At 42.2% G+C, this 14,789-nt stretch overlaps 7 protein-coding genes across 7 annotated transcripts; 4 read left to right on the plus strand and 3 right to left on the minus strand.

Annotated features, from left to right (window-relative positions):
• Positions 1-55: 55 nt before the first annotated feature.
• V2V93DRAFT_366866 (uncharacterized protein) lies at positions 56-1,539 on the plus strand. Its single transcript, XM_066909412.1, has 4 exons — positions 56-411; positions 464-802; positions 861-1,097; positions 1,162-1,539. The coding sequence occupies exons 1-4, from the start codon at positions 86-88 to the stop codon at positions 1,478-1,480; spliced, it is 1,221 nt and encodes a 406-aa protein (XP_066767107.1). The 5' UTR covers positions 56-85; the 3' UTR covers positions 1,481-1,539.
• On the minus strand, positions 1,482-3,024 carry V2V93DRAFT_366869 (Uroporphyrinogen decarboxylase). The gene is made up of 5 exons (XM_066909413.1): positions 2,832-3,024; positions 2,732-2,766; positions 2,649-2,673; positions 2,080-2,588; positions 1,482-2,022 (listed from the first exon to the last, which is right to left on the minus strand). The coding sequence occupies exons 1-5, from the start codon at positions 2,881-2,883 to the stop codon at positions 1,558-1,560; spliced, it is 1,086 nt and encodes a 361-aa protein (XP_066767108.1). The 5' UTR covers positions 2,884-3,024; the 3' UTR covers positions 1,482-1,557.
• Positions 3,025-3,175: 151 nt separating this feature from the next.
• V2V93DRAFT_366872 (cytochrome P450) lies at positions 3,176-5,376 on the plus strand. Its single transcript, XM_066909414.1, has one exon. It carries the CDS (start codon positions 3,657-3,659, stop codon positions 5,229-5,231), a length of 1,575 nt encoding a protein of 524 aa, XP_066767109.1. The 5' UTR covers positions 3,176-3,656; the 3' UTR covers positions 5,232-5,376.
• A 320-nt stretch (positions 5,377-5,696) lies between these two features.
• V2V93DRAFT_321959 (endo-1,3(4)-beta-glucanase) lies at positions 5,697-8,581 on the minus strand (the record flags this gene model as incomplete). Its single annotated transcript, XM_066907380.1, has 3 exons — positions 5,697-7,580; positions 7,643-7,960; positions 8,357-8,581. The coding sequence occupies 3 exons, from the start codon at positions 8,579-8,581 to the stop codon at positions 5,697-5,699; spliced, it is 2,427 nt and encodes an 808-aa protein (XP_066767110.1).
• Positions 8,582-9,503: 922 nt separating this feature from the next.
• On the minus strand, positions 9,504-12,036 carry V2V93DRAFT_366877 (endo-1,3(4)-beta-glucanase). The gene is made up of 3 exons (XM_066909415.1): positions 11,622-12,036; positions 10,007-11,569; positions 9,504-9,956 (listed from the first exon to the last, which is right to left on the minus strand). Exons 1-3 carry the CDS (start codon positions 11,901-11,903, stop codon positions 9,630-9,632), a joined length of 2,172 nt encoding a protein of 723 aa, XP_066767111.1. The 5' UTR covers positions 11,904-12,036; the 3' UTR covers positions 9,504-9,629.
• A 357-nt stretch (positions 12,037-12,393) lies between these two features.
• Positions 12,394-13,054, plus strand: V2V93DRAFT_357884 (uncharacterized protein; the record flags this gene model as incomplete). Its single annotated transcript, XM_066908042.1, has 2 exons — positions 12,394-12,696; positions 12,755-13,054. The coding sequence occupies 2 exons, from the start codon at positions 12,394-12,396 to the stop codon at positions 13,052-13,054; spliced, it is 603 nt and encodes a 200-aa protein (XP_066767112.1).
• Positions 13,055-13,201: 147 nt separating this feature from the next.
• Positions 13,202-14,768, plus strand: V2V93DRAFT_182228 (branched-chain alpha-ketoacid dehydrogenase). Its single transcript, XM_066906952.1, has one exon. It carries the CDS (start codon positions 13,363-13,365, stop codon positions 14,692-14,694), a length of 1,332 nt encoding a protein of 443 aa, XP_066767113.1. The 5' UTR covers positions 13,202-13,362; the 3' UTR covers positions 14,695-14,768.
• The last annotated feature ends 21 nt before the right edge of the window (positions 14,769-14,789 follow it).

Below are 14,789 nucleotides of genomic sequence, written 5' to 3' on the forward strand. Positions count from 1 at the left end.
AGCCGCGCATCTCGAGGAACCAAAAAAACTTTGAGGCCAAAGAATTAGAAATCTATATTTTTATAGCAATTTATCTTGAAGAAAAATGAGGCACCCAGTACAACGGCTGGCCTATGATAAGGCAAAAAGGACGGTTTTTTTGGCTGCAGGAGACAAAATACAAGGGTTTGACGCTGACACGGGATCTCGGCTACAGCAGTGGTCAACGGATATGATTCCCAGAGACCCCAGCGGGAAGGAACAAGAGGGCAGACCGAAAAAGAAGTCAAAATCAGATAGCGATAAGAGCGAAAGAAATTCAATCAGAACGTTGACATGCACCGATGATGGACAGTATCTGGTGGCTACTACGGACGAGAAAAAGTTGTTACTCGTTCTTTCCACCGTGGATTTTTCTCTGGTCAACAACAGGTATGACTACTAGATCCGTACTCACTATGATTCGATCTAACACCTATTTAAGGCAATTCCCTAAACGGCCGTCGGCTACTGCGATTACTGATCGAGGTCAAACTATTTTACTGGGCGACAAATTTGGTGATGTGTATTCTGTTCCAATCGTACCATCTGTTACGAACGAAGAAGCTAGACGGGGACATTCAGAAGTTTCAAACGCAGAAAACGAAAGCGAATATGATATCGAGCCAATTTTTGGGCATGTGTCAATGCTTGTGGACCTAATTGCTACTCCTGTCGTAGATGGAAAGCGTTATATTATCTCAGGTGATCGCGATGAGCATGTTCGGGTAACTCGATATCCTGACGCTTGCATTATCGAGAGATTTTGCTTTGGACACGAACAGTACGTCAAAATAATGCAACTTTACTTTTCAGGATTGATAATAACCCGTATACTTTAGATATGTCTCTCAGCTGCTGATTCCTACATGGAGCCCAACTACCCTGATTTCGGGAGGTGGTGACGATTTTTTGATTCGGTGGAAATGGACGACGGGAGAACTTAAAGAAAAAATTGATGTTAAGGGACTATTGTACCCCTACAAACAAAATGCACACGAGGATAATGCTGAAACCGTTTCTGTTGCCGGCATTTGGGAGATGTCGGAGTTTAAAATAATTCTTGTATTCGACGATTCGTAAGTTCTTTATATTCTGGGACGTTGAACTCAAAACAATGGTTAGCTAACTTGATTCTTGCAGTGCCGAAAAGTTATTGACATTTCAAGTCTCCGATGATATTAATGAAAATGCTAAATTTCTGGATATGGCTTCGTACAAGCTACTAGATCTGGCGCCTACTGGCGAGAATGGCGAAGCTTGGATAAGTTTATACGATAATGCTAAGGACGAACAACCTTTGATCAAAAAGATTGCTGTATCTTCATCTGGATCAATCAATGAAGTCGAGAGCGAGGCTTCCTCCAATATTGACTCAGAGGCCTCATTTAACGTTTCATCGCGCGACAGTATTTTAGCTCTTCACCCAGTGTCTTTACTACGAAAGCACGCTGAGCATTAAATGGAGATAAAAAAAAATTTATAATTATTACACTTGACGAAAACACATATACGCTCAAAGCTTTAAGAAAAACGTTTTCACGCGCTACCAAAACGGTGGCACTCCTTCATAAAATGCCCTAGTTTAGCAGGATCCATAAATGGCTGAGTTCCATGTCCAAGATTAACGATGTATCCTTGCTTGCCACCACCAAAACCAGAAATCATTTCTTCGACCTTTTTTGAGATAACTTCATCAGATCCGTAGATAATACCAGGATCCAGATTTCCCTGCAAAACAACTCGTCCATTTGCAATCTTAATAGCTTCAGCCGGATCAATCGTCCAATCCAGGGATATGACATCGTAGTCGGTGTCAGCCAGCCAGTCTAATGAATACATCGCCCCTTTAGGAAAACACGTTACAGGAATGTGTTCAGTGATTCCTAACTCCAAAAGTCTTTTTCGAAGACCAGTAATGATCTGAATCAGATAGGGTAAAGAAAACTCTTGAAATTCTTTTGGTCCAAGTTCACCAGCCCAAGACTCAAAAACTTGCAGCATCTGAAATATAAATTAGTAGATGTATCACTGCAGTAATATGAAAACGTTTGCACATACCTGTGCTCCAGCAACAACTTGCTGCGCTAGAAACTCAATAGCCACATCAGTTATACGCTGCAGTAGCTCATGCGTAGCTTCAGGGTACATATAGAGCCAGGTCTTTGCATATCGAAATAATTTAGTGCCACCACCTTCAATCATGTATACCATCAAAGTCCATGGCCCACCACAGAATCCTAGCAAAGGAACCCGGCCATCGAGTTTCTTTCTAGTGGCAGTGATAGAGTTGAAAGCCCATGCGAGCTCCTTCTTGACGTCGACATCTACTGACAGTTTCTTCAAATCTTCTGGAATCCGCAGAGGTTCAGGGAAATGGGGACCTATTTTATCTAATATATCAACGACCATGCCCATTGCCTGAGGAATCACAAGAATATCGCTGAAAATGATTGCAGCATCGATAAGGCCGTCGTAGTGATCTACCGGCTGAATAGTGATGGTAGAAGCAAGTTCGTCGTCCCGGCAGCAGACGAAAAAATTATTTGCTCCTTTGACAACATGATATTCTAGTATACAGTCAATACTACCATTATTCAACCATTTAAATCAGGTTAGCCTTGGCATACCTGGTAGATAGCGCCCTGCTTGTCGCTGAGTTATGAACCGATGTTAGCTCGCTGCCACTCGGCGAAAAAATCTAATCACTTACCATGACCCAAATAGGAGGCCTCTCTACCTTCTCTCCTGTAAGCAACTAAATATTAAAATCTTTTATTGCCGAGTAAGGTTTGCAGAGTACAAAGACTTACCCCTAGCAGCTCTAAGAATCAGGTCATTCTTCAGGGGAGCGAATTTCGACATTTGAAATACGCAAACTGCTAAAGCTGAAGATATCGTGTCAAAAATAATTAAATGCGCCGATAAAACAGCTCTTGGATGAATATAAGAAACAACAATGCCAATGCGAAACTGGGTACTCTCTTGTAACTACTACGTCCCACGTCCCACCTCCCGAGACAGAAAAATATCAATGACATAGTTCGTCCGTGCTGATCTTTTATCTCGGGTCTTGTACTATAAATTTATTGTAACCCTAAACCCATGAGATGATATGGCTCAATGATAAACCGCGGAACCCGGCGGGACGAGCTGTCACGAACGCGATCTGCTCAGGAACCAGTATGCTATTCATTTACGACGAGTGATAAATCAAGCCTTTATTTTTTTATACATTTTAAATTGGTCAGCTGCTATTGTACGGGTATGTGTGCAATACACGATTGCATATAGCGTTCGGAAATCAGCATGACTGCAAGCTATCTATTTTATTTGAAAGTCCGAATATGTCACGGTATCTGTATGATTCTGATACAAACGAGATTCTGAGCCCCCAAATATGAACAGATTGATAAATATCCAATTATGCTGAGCATTTCATATCCACTTACTGTTTTGGTAACATATTAGCCACCCCGCCCCCGCTTTTATATTGTGTCTGTGTCGTACTACGGACAACAACTAGAGTTACTGTGATCTTCATCATCGCCCCCGCTTTTTTTTGGCGATATAAAGCTGCTCTCCTAAATTAGCCTGCATCTGCAGATCACATACTGAACCGTCTCGCACCTCTCACGATGAACACTATCTCCCATATCTATTATGAAGCGGTCGAGTGCCTGCGCTCTCTGATCTCGGACTGTGCCGATCATCCGTTCATTATAATCTCGTGTTTAATTACTTTTTTTATTTTAAGAAACAAATTTCGACGTCATTTATTTTCTATTCCTGGCCCTTTCCTGGCATCTTTGACCGACTTGTGGCGCTTGCACAGTGTTTGGAAAGCGCAACATCATAAAACTCTTCAGGCGCTCCACAAGAAGTACGGCCCTCTCGTGCGCATCGCACCAAATGTGATTTCTGTAAGCGAGCCTTCCGCGATTGGAACAATTTATGGAATCAAGTCAAACTATATGAAAACAGGCTTTTATTCTCCTTGGTCTATTGCTTGGCAAGGAAAACATCATGACGGTTTATTTTCTGCTGTCGATCCTGTATATCATCGAGAACAAAAGAAACTCGTTGCCAATTCGTTCTCCATGAGTTCGGTTTTGGAGTCAGAGGCTCTTGTTGATACCTGCTCAACGCTGTTTATGCAACAAATGGGAAAAATTGCGGACCAAAACTCGGAAGTTGATCTGGCAGAGTGGTTGCAGTATTATGCCTTCGATGTTATTGGAGAATTATCTTTTTTGAAGAAGTTTGGATTTCTGGAATCTGGCTCTGACGTTGATAGTATGATTCATGGCTTGCAAAAGGTGCTCAAAATTCTGACATTAACTGGCCAGGTTCCCTACACTAACAAATTATTCATGGAAAATCCGCTTATACCTATCTTTTTCCCAAAGATGCACCAGCAGAGTGGAGTTATTGATTTTACCGTGAGAGCGATTCAAGCTCGAGGAGGTTCTTTTGACCAGAAAGGAGAAATAGAAGCCAATATTGTCGGAAAAGATATGCTTAGCAAGTGGACAGCTGTGAAGAACGAGAATCCTCAGAAGATGACAACGACCGATATTCTAATTCATACGTCAACTCTTGTTTTTGCTGGCTCTGATACTACTGCTATTGCTCTTCGTGCAATTGTCTACTTCCTGCTAAAATCCCCAGCAAAGTTAGACAAGCTCGTTGCTGAATTAGATGCTGCCGATGCAAAGGGATTACTGTCAGAGCCAGTCAGTTATAAGGAATCGATCACTCACTTGAGTTATTTGAATGCCTGTATTAAAGAAGCTATTAGAATGCATCCATCTGTCGGTCTGATTCTTGAGCGGTTTGTACCTAAAGGTGGCGCTTATTTTGCTGGCAAGTTCATTCCAGAAGGAACCATTGTCGGTGTGAATGCATGGATTGTTCATAATGATCCTACAATATTCCCGTCTCCCGAAACATTCTCTCCCGAGAGATGGCTTGAAGCATCACCGTCGAAACTTCAAGAGATGAATCAATGTTGGTTTCCATTTGGAGCAGGCACCAGATCTTGCATTGGCAAAAATATCAGTATGATGGAGATCAGCAAAGTTATTCCTCAACTATTCCGAGAATTCAAGCTTTATTTTGCTGACCCTAACAAAGACTGGGCTATTCGCAACTATTGGTTTGTGCAACAGGAGAATTTGATTGTGAAATTGGAAAGGCGTAGGGGCGTTTGAGCTGATTTTGATTTTGATTTGCGACTCTGTTATATAGGCAATTTTTGTTTGGATCTTTTTACCAAGATACTATGAGTTTCAAATCTCTTTAGCAGTATAAACCATTACCATTTATTATGATCCATGAAATAAAATTGCTAATGGCCCACTTATGCAAGCAACAAAAACAGAAAGTCGCTTTTAATCTGTCATGCATGTTTTGTGGTGCGAAATATCCCTACTTTGAAAATAATTCCACCAATGAACATTAAAACCCAAAACCCAAGAAAAAGCGGCATGGAAAGCAAAATATGCATCATAATTATAGAGTTGTTTACTCATTTGCCGAAATTGCCGTTATTCAAAATATAAAAATACAAAATGTACAGTATCATGTACAGCCATATTATTATTAAGCTGCACCTCCGACGCCTAGAGATTAAACAGTTAGTTTACCATAGTCTGGAATAATTAGTGTATATAGCCTTATAACATACCAGCAAGGTAAGCGAGATACCATGTCAAACTTGCGCCACCATCAAGATATGAGCTGCTGAAGCTGCTGCTTGTAAAAAACTCATACGCCGATGAAGGATCTGTCAAGCCAAGATTACCGTACAGAATTCCTTTCCATCCGTCCGTAAGAGTGGGAGCTAAGGAGGACAGCTTTGATTCCCACTCTTCCTTAACAAAAGTAGGTGTCCGAATGTAAGAGGAGATCGGAGTCAGAGGAAGCATGTGAATGCCCTGGATATATTCCAAATTGGTTCCGAAAAAGGTAGTATGATCGGCCTTATTCTCAAACATAATTCCGCAGACTTTGTTTCCAATGAAGTTTGAAGGCTGAATAGTGTTGTTGTTAGCCATAAGGTAATAGTCGTTCATACTCCTTTTCATCATGGCCAGCATCATTGCGCCTCTTGATTCCATTGACTTATCGCCCACTACAGAACCCCACAATTTGATACCATATGCATGATGATAGTCCTCTGAAGAAGACTCCTGATCTTTTCCATCAGCAGCCACAAAAAGACCCTTTGCCCATGAATGACCGTGGAACCAAGAAAACGAACGAGATACAGGGAAATGAGTATCATCGTGCGATGGATTAGCAACATCTCTAACCAAGAAGTTCACATAGTCTTTGTTATCTTTAACCCAAGTTCCGCCTAGAGCTGAGTCAACGTAGCCAATTACTGCAGCTGCGTGAATGTGGTAGCCATAGTGGAAATGATGATCGTTATAGTACGAGTTACCATAATCTGTCAATGAATCGCCGGTTTTCAAAGATCCAGACGAGATAAGTCCCTTGTAAGTCTTATCGTAATAGAGGGGATAAATCTGACTATTGCTCGAAAAGATTGCAAAAGCTTTTTTAAGATTTTTCAGGCAAAGGTTTGTAACTGCGGTATTACCCAGGATTGAATGCGCCGTGTAGCAGATCAAGGCAAACTTTCCAAGAATCTTACCAGAGCCGTACATTGAATCTATATTGACCATTGAAACAACATCTTGCTGAACTTCGGATACGGCAGCTTTAGTGATCAACCCAAGAGCAGAAGAAGTATAATTGGCAGATTTTCCAGAGATGCTGGTCCACGGAGCAAAATCAATACTCGGAAGTGTCTCAACAATGCTGAAACTGCTCGTAGAGTACGCAGTAGCAACGCCCTTGGTTAACGCGTCCAGAGTAAACCCTAGAGCTTTACCCGAGGTGGTTGAATCAAAAGAGCTAACGTGATGCGGCAGAGCAAAAAGGAGCAACGCATTGGCGTTGTTAGAGCCCTTAGTTGACCAGGTAATTTTTACGTTTCCTTTTCCGCTAGATGCAGTGCCGCTAACAGTAGCCTTGGTTGCATACATTCCAGCGTGATTATCGTATGCGGTGTCCTGTCCCGACACAATTTTTCCAATTTGAACAACAACATTGTTAACACTAGCGCTGGCAGTGATTGAAGTGGAGTTAGTCAAAGTGAGCGAGAACTTCTGCGAGCTATCAGGCAGAGTAGCATAGATACCCCAAGAGGTACCATCACTAAGTTTAGCAACATATTTCACAACTTTAGATCTGGGACTTGTAGCAAGAGTCAAAGATGTGTAGCTGACAAGAGAGTTGAACACAGGCGTCAGATTTTTGTAGATTCCAGTTATAAATCCAGTACCCTGAACAAGAGGAATCACAAGAGATTTTCCGGATCCATATTTAGAAGTACTGGGAGCCATATTGATGTTAACCGACATCTCAAGCGGGTCAGTAAGATTCATCGTCATTGACGAGTCAAATTCCGAAGCAGAGAAGGACAATGAACGAATTCCTACTGGTGAGATAAAGTACTCAACAGGATCAGCACTAGAATCCGGTCCAAATGTCTAAAATATTCAAGGTTAGCATATGCATTTCTTTTAGAATGATATAACCAAGGAATGCGCACAAATTGGCTAGATGATGTCTGACTGATTCCGAGACCGTAGTCATTGCCAGTTCCCTGATTCCACCAAACCGAGTAGGGGTAGGGATAAGCAGGCTGATCTCTACTATCCAGATACAGATTTGTGTAAAAGTTATTGGTCGGAATAGTAGAGTTCTTTAAGATCGCTGCCGAGAATCCGGTCGGCTGAGCTGGGTGTGCAGCGAGAGTCGGGAAGAGAGAAGGCGGAGCATCAGTGGCGACAGCTTTAAACATATCAATAGTAGCTGCAGAGTCCACCGATGATTCAGCTGCGGCAGAGGAAGTAGCCATTGTTGAAGACTCTGTAGATGTTGCTGATTCAGTTGAGGACGAAGTCAAAAGCGTAGAGATAACGTCTGAAGTTGATGATGTTGAAGTCAGCGAGGTGTTTGATACTAGGTAGACAGCCGATGTAGTGAGCTCAAATGACGATGTTGATGAAATAGACGCAGCAGGTGTAGGATTCAAGTCTGTTGTTTGAATTACTGACGTAGGAGACGAAAGAGACGTAGTAGCCGAGACTGCTGTTTGGATTGACGGCGATTGTTCGACAGATAGCTCGACAGAAGGCGTCGACGATGCACTTGTTTCAGTAGTAGCAGACTCTGAACTTTCCAAAATTGACGATGTCGTCGAGGACGATAGAAGAACAGCAGGAAAAGATGATTTCGAAGTGGACGGGTATGAAGTCTGAACATCAGTGGGCAAGGGTTCTGTAGCGGAGCTGCTAATGATGGAGTTGGTGACCAGCGGGTTGCTCGTAGCATAAGGCTGTTGGAGTGTAGTGTAGACAGTGCCTGTCACTGTAGTAGTAGTAGGAACTGTTGAAATAACCTGTACTGTCTCTGAGGATAAAATCAACGTTTCAACATTAACAGTTGTAGTAACAGCAGCAGCTGTAACAGTAGCATATGCCTCCATTGTTATGACAATAGGAGACGCTCGCACTGATGCTGCAAACAAGGCAGCAATGTAAATTGCCTTAGAAAGTATCATTATATAAATTGAAGCTAAACGAGTGTAATAAAGGAGAGACTACGGTGGCAGACGTGGCGGATGGGACTCTGATTATATGTTGCAAGCAAACTAGTGAGAGTTACGCGTCGTATTGACAATACCCCGCCGGATTGGAGCAATGCCCTGCCTTATTTGCAGAAGAACACTCTGACCAAACTATATTCTAAATTGGTAGCGCTCTGTCAAGATTCAAATCCGATGGTAGTGCAAAGAAGGACAAATTTAAAGTTGAGCATAATGGTAATTAGCGTACCTGCATATTGAGATTAAGTTTAAGAAGTGGCGTAGCAGACTCCATATTCGGCTAATATGGCTGTGCTGAAACATATTTTGAGTTAGGATCTCACAACTTGTGCCTAACAGATGTGGCGGGGTCTATACTAAAGCGGGAGGACGTGCGGCTTCGAACTCCACTAGCTTCTTTTAAGTAGGTCTTCCAAATTTATCGTCTCTCTAAGAATGGCCGAGACAAGATGATTTACCAGCCACCTGTTTGTTTCGATTCTGGGTAAAGCTCTCTGCAGAGAAGTTGTCTGGTATCTTAAAGCTAGAACTATCTGAGTGCAGTCTTCAGTGTCTCTTGCCGACAAATTTGGCGAACAGACCAGCCCCTTAGCTGAAGCCAAGGGCAATCTGTTCTATATCAGTGGCTTCACGTCAATATAAAGGAAATGGCTCACTTCAGATTAGAGACTACTAGTGTTAAGAAATAGACGTAGAGAGTATCTATAATGAAAGATCTGATTCAAAAATTTAGCTGTAGCTTTGAGTTTCGTGTATGACACAGTGGTCAGATGTCGCAGCTGTTCACAATTTTTATTATAAAGCATGACACCAAAAGATGATAGTTATTCGTAATTGACCTGCTAATTTTTTATTCCACTATACTACAACACGTATCCAAACTTCTCAAAAATTGTCGAGACTTTACTTTGTATATACTCTCAATTTACTACGCTCCTCCAACGCCTGCCGCGTAAGTTAAATACCACGTTCTGCTGGCGCCGCCATCTAGCCACTGGTTCGAAAACTTTGGATGAGCAAAAAATTGCCACGAAGCTCTAGGATCAAACAAGGCAACATTGGCGTACAGTATGCCTTTCCAACCATCATCGACCGTTTCAGCAACTCTTTGAAGTAACATGCTCCATTCTTCATAAACAAACTCGGGGGATCTCATATATGAAGACACCGACGTGATTGGAATCATGTGTATACCCTGAACACACTCGATTCGTGGGGAGAAATATGTCGTATGATCAATCTTGTTCTCAAATAGCTATAGGATCAAATTAGCACGCAATCAAAAAAAAGGGCGGAGATACTTACAATACCAGTAACTTTGTTTGACAATATTCTAGGATCTTGTATTGTATTTTTCCCCAACATCATAAAATAGGAGTTAAAACTTCGTTTCATGATAGCCAGCATCATGTTACCTCGCGCTTCCATACTTTTGTCACCCGAAACCTTACCCCATAATTTGATTGCATATGCATGATGATAGTCTTCTGACGTAGACTCTTGATCTTTTCCATCTCCGCTCTCAAAAAGGCCTTTAGCCCAACTATGTCCGTGAAACCAATCAAAAGAGCGAGATATTGGGAAGTATGGATCTTGTTCTGAGGGGTTGGCAATATCACGTACTAGGGTATTCACAAAGTCTTTGTTATCATAGACCCAGGTACCTCCCAATGCCGAGTCAATATAGCCTATAATAGCAGCTGCATGAATAAAGTATCCATAATGAAAATGATGATCATTGTAGTACGTATTTCCAAAATCTTCTAGGGCGTTTTCTGTGACAAAAGAGCCACTTGATACTATGCCCTTGTATGTTGTATCATACACAAGCGGATATTGCTGTTTATTGGCACTAAAAACTCTGAATGCATTAGCAACTTTATTCATAGCTGCTTGTGTCATTGCCAAATTGCCTAGAATCTCATGGGCAACGTAGGCAATAAATGCAAATTTGTCAAGAGCTTTCCCTGAGAAGTACATTGAGTTCAAGTTACATTGAGCATTGACATCTTGTTCAAGCTCATCACATGCCGCGTGATAGATGTGACCAAGAGCCTCATTGCTAAATTGATTCATTTTCACATTTGGAATGCTTGTCCAAGGCATAAAATTAATATCGACTGGCAGGTTTTCATGCATGAAAAAGTCATTAGTACCATAAGCCATCATCTTCCCTTTCGTGGGAGAGTCAAGCCCAAACCCAAGGGCCCGCTTTTTCATTTGATCTGAAAACGAGGCAACATGATGAGGAAGCGCAAACAGAAGCAGCGCATTGGCATTGTTAGCTTGTCTTGTAGACCAGTTGATTCGCAAATCACCGTTAGTGCCGTTTGCAGTTCCCGACATTTGCGCTTTATTACTATACTTTCCAGCGAAATTATCATATATCTTCTCAGCACCATCTACCAGCTTACATATTTGAAATAAAACGCTGCGCACGCGTTGCTCAGCTGTCACTGTGTGCTCACCATCTTTTTTCAACTTCAGATGCTCTCCTTCCGGAACCCAGGCATAAACAAGCCATTTAGTTCCATCCCGTAATTCTATACCATATTTTTGAATACCTTTTCTTGGAGAGGGTTTATCTTTGAATATTTTGAATCCGACGGCAGAGTTCATACGAGGAATCAGATTGTAGTATATTCCCGATATAAAACCTGTTCCGAGAACGATAGGTACGTTCAAGACTTTTCCTGAGCCATGAACTGACCCCGGCTTGAACTGAGCTACCACTGAAAATTGGGCAGCTGAAGATAGCTCCATTGTCATTGTCTTGTCGAATTCAAATGCTGATAGAGACATAGATCTGATTCCGGCGGGATGAAAGAAATACTGCGCATTCGGATTTCCGGGATCTGGTCCGTATACCTGAGCCAGATAAGAATTTAGTTTAGCTCTTCGATCAAATTGATATACGCACTCTTTGCTCTCTGCTTGTCTGGCTAATACTCAAACCGTAATGGGCGTCAGGTCCCTCACCGCGATGATCCCACCACAGCGCATAAGGGCACATGAAGACAGGCTGATCTTGGTTCCCTAAATATAGATTGGAGTAGAAATTATTGGTTGGGATAGCTGGCCTGTCTTTTTCATCTTTGTCAGCTGGAATTGCGAGCGAGCGCGGTGGCACAGGATGAGAGCGTCGCGCGAAGTGAGGATGGGGCGCCGTAACGGCAATGGGCTGGAACAACTCAACAGGCATCTATGAGAGCAAAAGCAAAGCAGTTGTTTAATATCGAAGTCCAACACTTATTAGATATAAGCGTAGCCAATTCACTTATTAAACAAACTCTGAAACAGATGTAGATTAGGAAGAATAACATGTACTCAGACGAGGCACCTTCTGCGGCAATATCGGCGTCATTGGTGCCGCACGTGTACTGAATAAGCTCAGATGGAAGCCTAGGAACAAATAATCCACCGCTGATTGTTCTAACGATGTCATCATGCTTCCGAGAGCAATAAAAAAATGAAATATTCGCTTTTATCTTTTTACAATTTACAATATGTAGGAGTATTGCAAAGTTCTAGTTTACGATGTTGCTGACTTTTTGGCCCGATATCATTCAACCATTTACAGATTCCCGAAACGTTAAATTTCTTGAATTGGGAGCTTTCAAAATGAGCTGCTCCCAAACTTTGCTCTTCAATAAACTACAAGTACATCTCTAATTGCCCTTTTGCTTATCGACATGTCTTCAGTCTCGGGATCTGACGATGATCTTGACAAAGCTATCTCAAAATGGATCGACGACATTGAAGGAGGAAAACCTGCGCAAGGCAACGCTTCACCGCCCGTCAACATGAACAACGAGCACCTAGAGCGCAATGCAAGCAGAGTGTTTGGCTTTATGAAGCATTTGACACCGTGGAAGAGCGAAAAATTCCAGCCATCTCCCGATGCGCCTCATGTACAGCCGGACGGGACTACTACCACGAAGACTGCTACGCCTGTATTGCCAGTTGATGACTTCTCACCCGCCGCTGTATATCCTGTACGTACCCGCACATTTCACTTGACTATTTTTTTAAATATCTAACTAATCGGATCAGGATGACATGTCTTGTCAGCAGCAATTTGATGAGCTAGTCAAATGTTACAGCGTAGCTGGTCAGACACGACACGTCTATCGATACGGCACTATCCGCGATTGCAATGACAGATGGGAAATGTTCAAATTTTGCATGTCTATCAAACTAAAGCCAGATGAAGAACGCGCCCCGCTGATTAAAGAATACTACAAAAATCGCACGGAGCGAATTTTAGCGAAAGGAAGTAGTGAAGATGTATGGACTGCTAGAACTTCGAGACATCCTCCTATGTTTGTAAATACCACTGATGAAACGTCATGACGAGGCGGAGTTAGAGTTGGGGTTGGGCGTGCTATTTTATTATATGACTTTGTAGATAGAGGCAATCAATGAATGAATTATATAATTGCTCTCCGTCCAGATGTCTTCCAGATTTTTGTACTGAGAGTAACTTCCATAACCCTAGCCCGACGGGCCCTCGCTGTTTGAATGTGTAATTTCTTCACATGTGTCTGTTATATTTCGTATTGATCCCTGTCAGACAGTAGCATCATTTGCCGCTTCTGCTTCTGCCGTCGATTCAGTTTTGTCTGAGCGCGAGCGACAGCGGTCAATAAGCGTTGCCTGAAATGATAGTCCTCACCAGCAAGACGAGGCATTCTTCCAGAGTGCTTCCGACTTGCTTGACGCGACGGACTGCATTGTCCTCAGAGTCGCCGACTACCAGTTTATTTGGCAAAAAAGTCTTTGGCAGACGGAGAAATTCAGATAAAGCTCCTCCATCTACGGTGTCTTCTCGGCATTTTTACCAGAATGAAGCACTCATGGGATATGCAAATAGGCCCATCAGACCCGTCTCATTACAGCAATTTGCTTTCTACGGCAGAAAGCTCACGGATGAAAAAATTATACATTCAGCGAATTTTGTACGTCAAGAACTGCCTACTCGAATGGCTCATCGAATACATGATATGCAAAGACTGCCATACTCTATTATTCGCAATCCGCATATGTCACATGTGTATGAGCTATATTATCACTCATTCAACTCGCTAAGAAAATTCCCTAAGATTCGATCTTTAGACGACAATGACAAGCTCTGTAATCTAGTGAAAGACTTGCTACTTAGACATACTGAAGTGGTTCCACGCGTTGTAATGGGTGTTATAGAATCAGCCGAGTTAATGGATTCGAACAGACTAGATAGATTCATCTATTCTCTACTATCAAGCAGAATCTCGCGACGCGTCCTAACCGAGCAGCATCTGACGATGACCAATTCACTTAAAGAAGGAAACGTAACCAATACTGGCGAGAATGTCGGCCAAGTTTTTTTACAACTCCATGCTGCTGATGTGGTCAGACAATGCGCTGATCTCGCAGGACGTTTGGTGTCTGACGTGCATAGGGGTTGTGCAACACCTGAAATAATTTTTGAAGGAGACTCAGATACAAAATTTGCGTTTATTGAGAGCCATTTTAAATACATGTTAGGCGAAATTTTGCGCAACGCATTCGAGGCTGCTGCGTCAAAGACGGAAAGAACAGGGGAACCACTTAAGCCTCTGCTAGTTACAGTTTGCAATACGCCGCACCAGCTTATTTTTAGATTTTCTGACAGAGCCGGCGGTATACCATCTGATGTAGTTCAAGACTTATGGAGTTTTGCGAAAGGACCGCGGAGTTTGTTACGGCATGAAAAACTAGAGCAATTGCCATTTTTCGATGCAGTAGCAGGCGAGCGCGAATCAATTAACAAGCGTATGAGCAGTTTGTCAAGTCTTACATCCCGGCCTTCAGATTTGTTTTTGGGAATGGGTCTTCCTATGAGTAAGGTATATGCCGAATTTTGGGGAGGAAAAATTGTCGTGAAGTCTATGGAAGGATTTGGTTGTGACGTGTTTCTGCATATTTCCAAGTTAGGAATTGAGAGTGCGTTTGTAGAGAATACCAGTATATAGTTCCATTTTTAATCTTTAATGATAAATACTAATTGGGTATAATATAAGAGAAGTGGTTGAATAAAACCGGATACACTGTTACGAATTAAGTGGCT

Source organism: Kockiozyma suomiensis, assembly GCF_038497685.1.
Source record: "Kockiozyma suomiensis strain NRRL Y-17356 unplaced genomic scaffold V2V93scaffold_4, whole genome shotgun sequence".
NCBI lineage: Eukaryota > Fungi > Ascomycota > Lipomycetes > Lipomycetales > Lipomycetaceae > Kockiozyma > Kockiozyma suomiensis.

Coding starts and splice junctions, on each gene's coding strand:
- V2V93DRAFT_182228 (XM_066906952.1), top strand. CDS start 13,363: ATGATAGTCCTCACCAGCAAGACGAGGCATTCTTCCAGAGTGCTTCCG.
- V2V93DRAFT_366877 (XM_066909415.1), bottom strand. CDS start 11,903: ATGCCTGTTGAGTTGTTCCAGCCCATTGCCGTTACGGCGCCCCATCCT. Junction 11,570..11,621: donor AGACAAGCAGAGAGCAAAGA/GTGCGTATATCA, acceptor TATCTGGCTCAG/GTATACGGACCAGATCCCGG. Junction 9,957..10,006: donor CAAACAAAGTTACTGGTATT/GTAAGTATCTCC, acceptor TTGATCCTATAG/CTATTTGAGAACAAGATTGA.
- V2V93DRAFT_366872 (XM_066909414.1), top strand. CDS start 3,657: ATGAACACTATCTCCCATATCTATTATGAAGCGGTCGAGTGCCTGCGC.
- V2V93DRAFT_366869 (XM_066909413.1), bottom strand. CDS start 2,883: ATGTCGAAATTCGCTCCCCTGAAGAATGACCTGATTCTTAGAGCTGCT. Junction 2,767..2,831: donor GATTCTTAGAGCTGCTAGGG/GTAAGTCTTTGT, acceptor AGTTGCTTACAG/GAGAGAAGGTAGAGAGGCCT. Junction 2,589..2,648: donor AGCAGGGCGCTATCTACCAG/GTATGCCAAGGC, acceptor ACTGTATACTAG/AATATCATGTTGTCAAAGGA.
- V2V93DRAFT_366866 (XM_066909412.1), top strand. CDS start 86: ATGAGGCACCCAGTACAACGGCTGGCCTATGATAAGGCAAAAAGGACG. Junction 803..860: donor TTTTGCTTTGGACACGAACA/GTACGTCAAAAT, acceptor CGTATACTTTAG/ATATGTCTCTCAGCTGCTGA. Junction 1,098..1,161: donor ATTCTTGTATTCGACGATTC/GTAAGTTCTTTA, acceptor TGATTCTTGCAG/TGCCGAAAAGTTATTGACAT.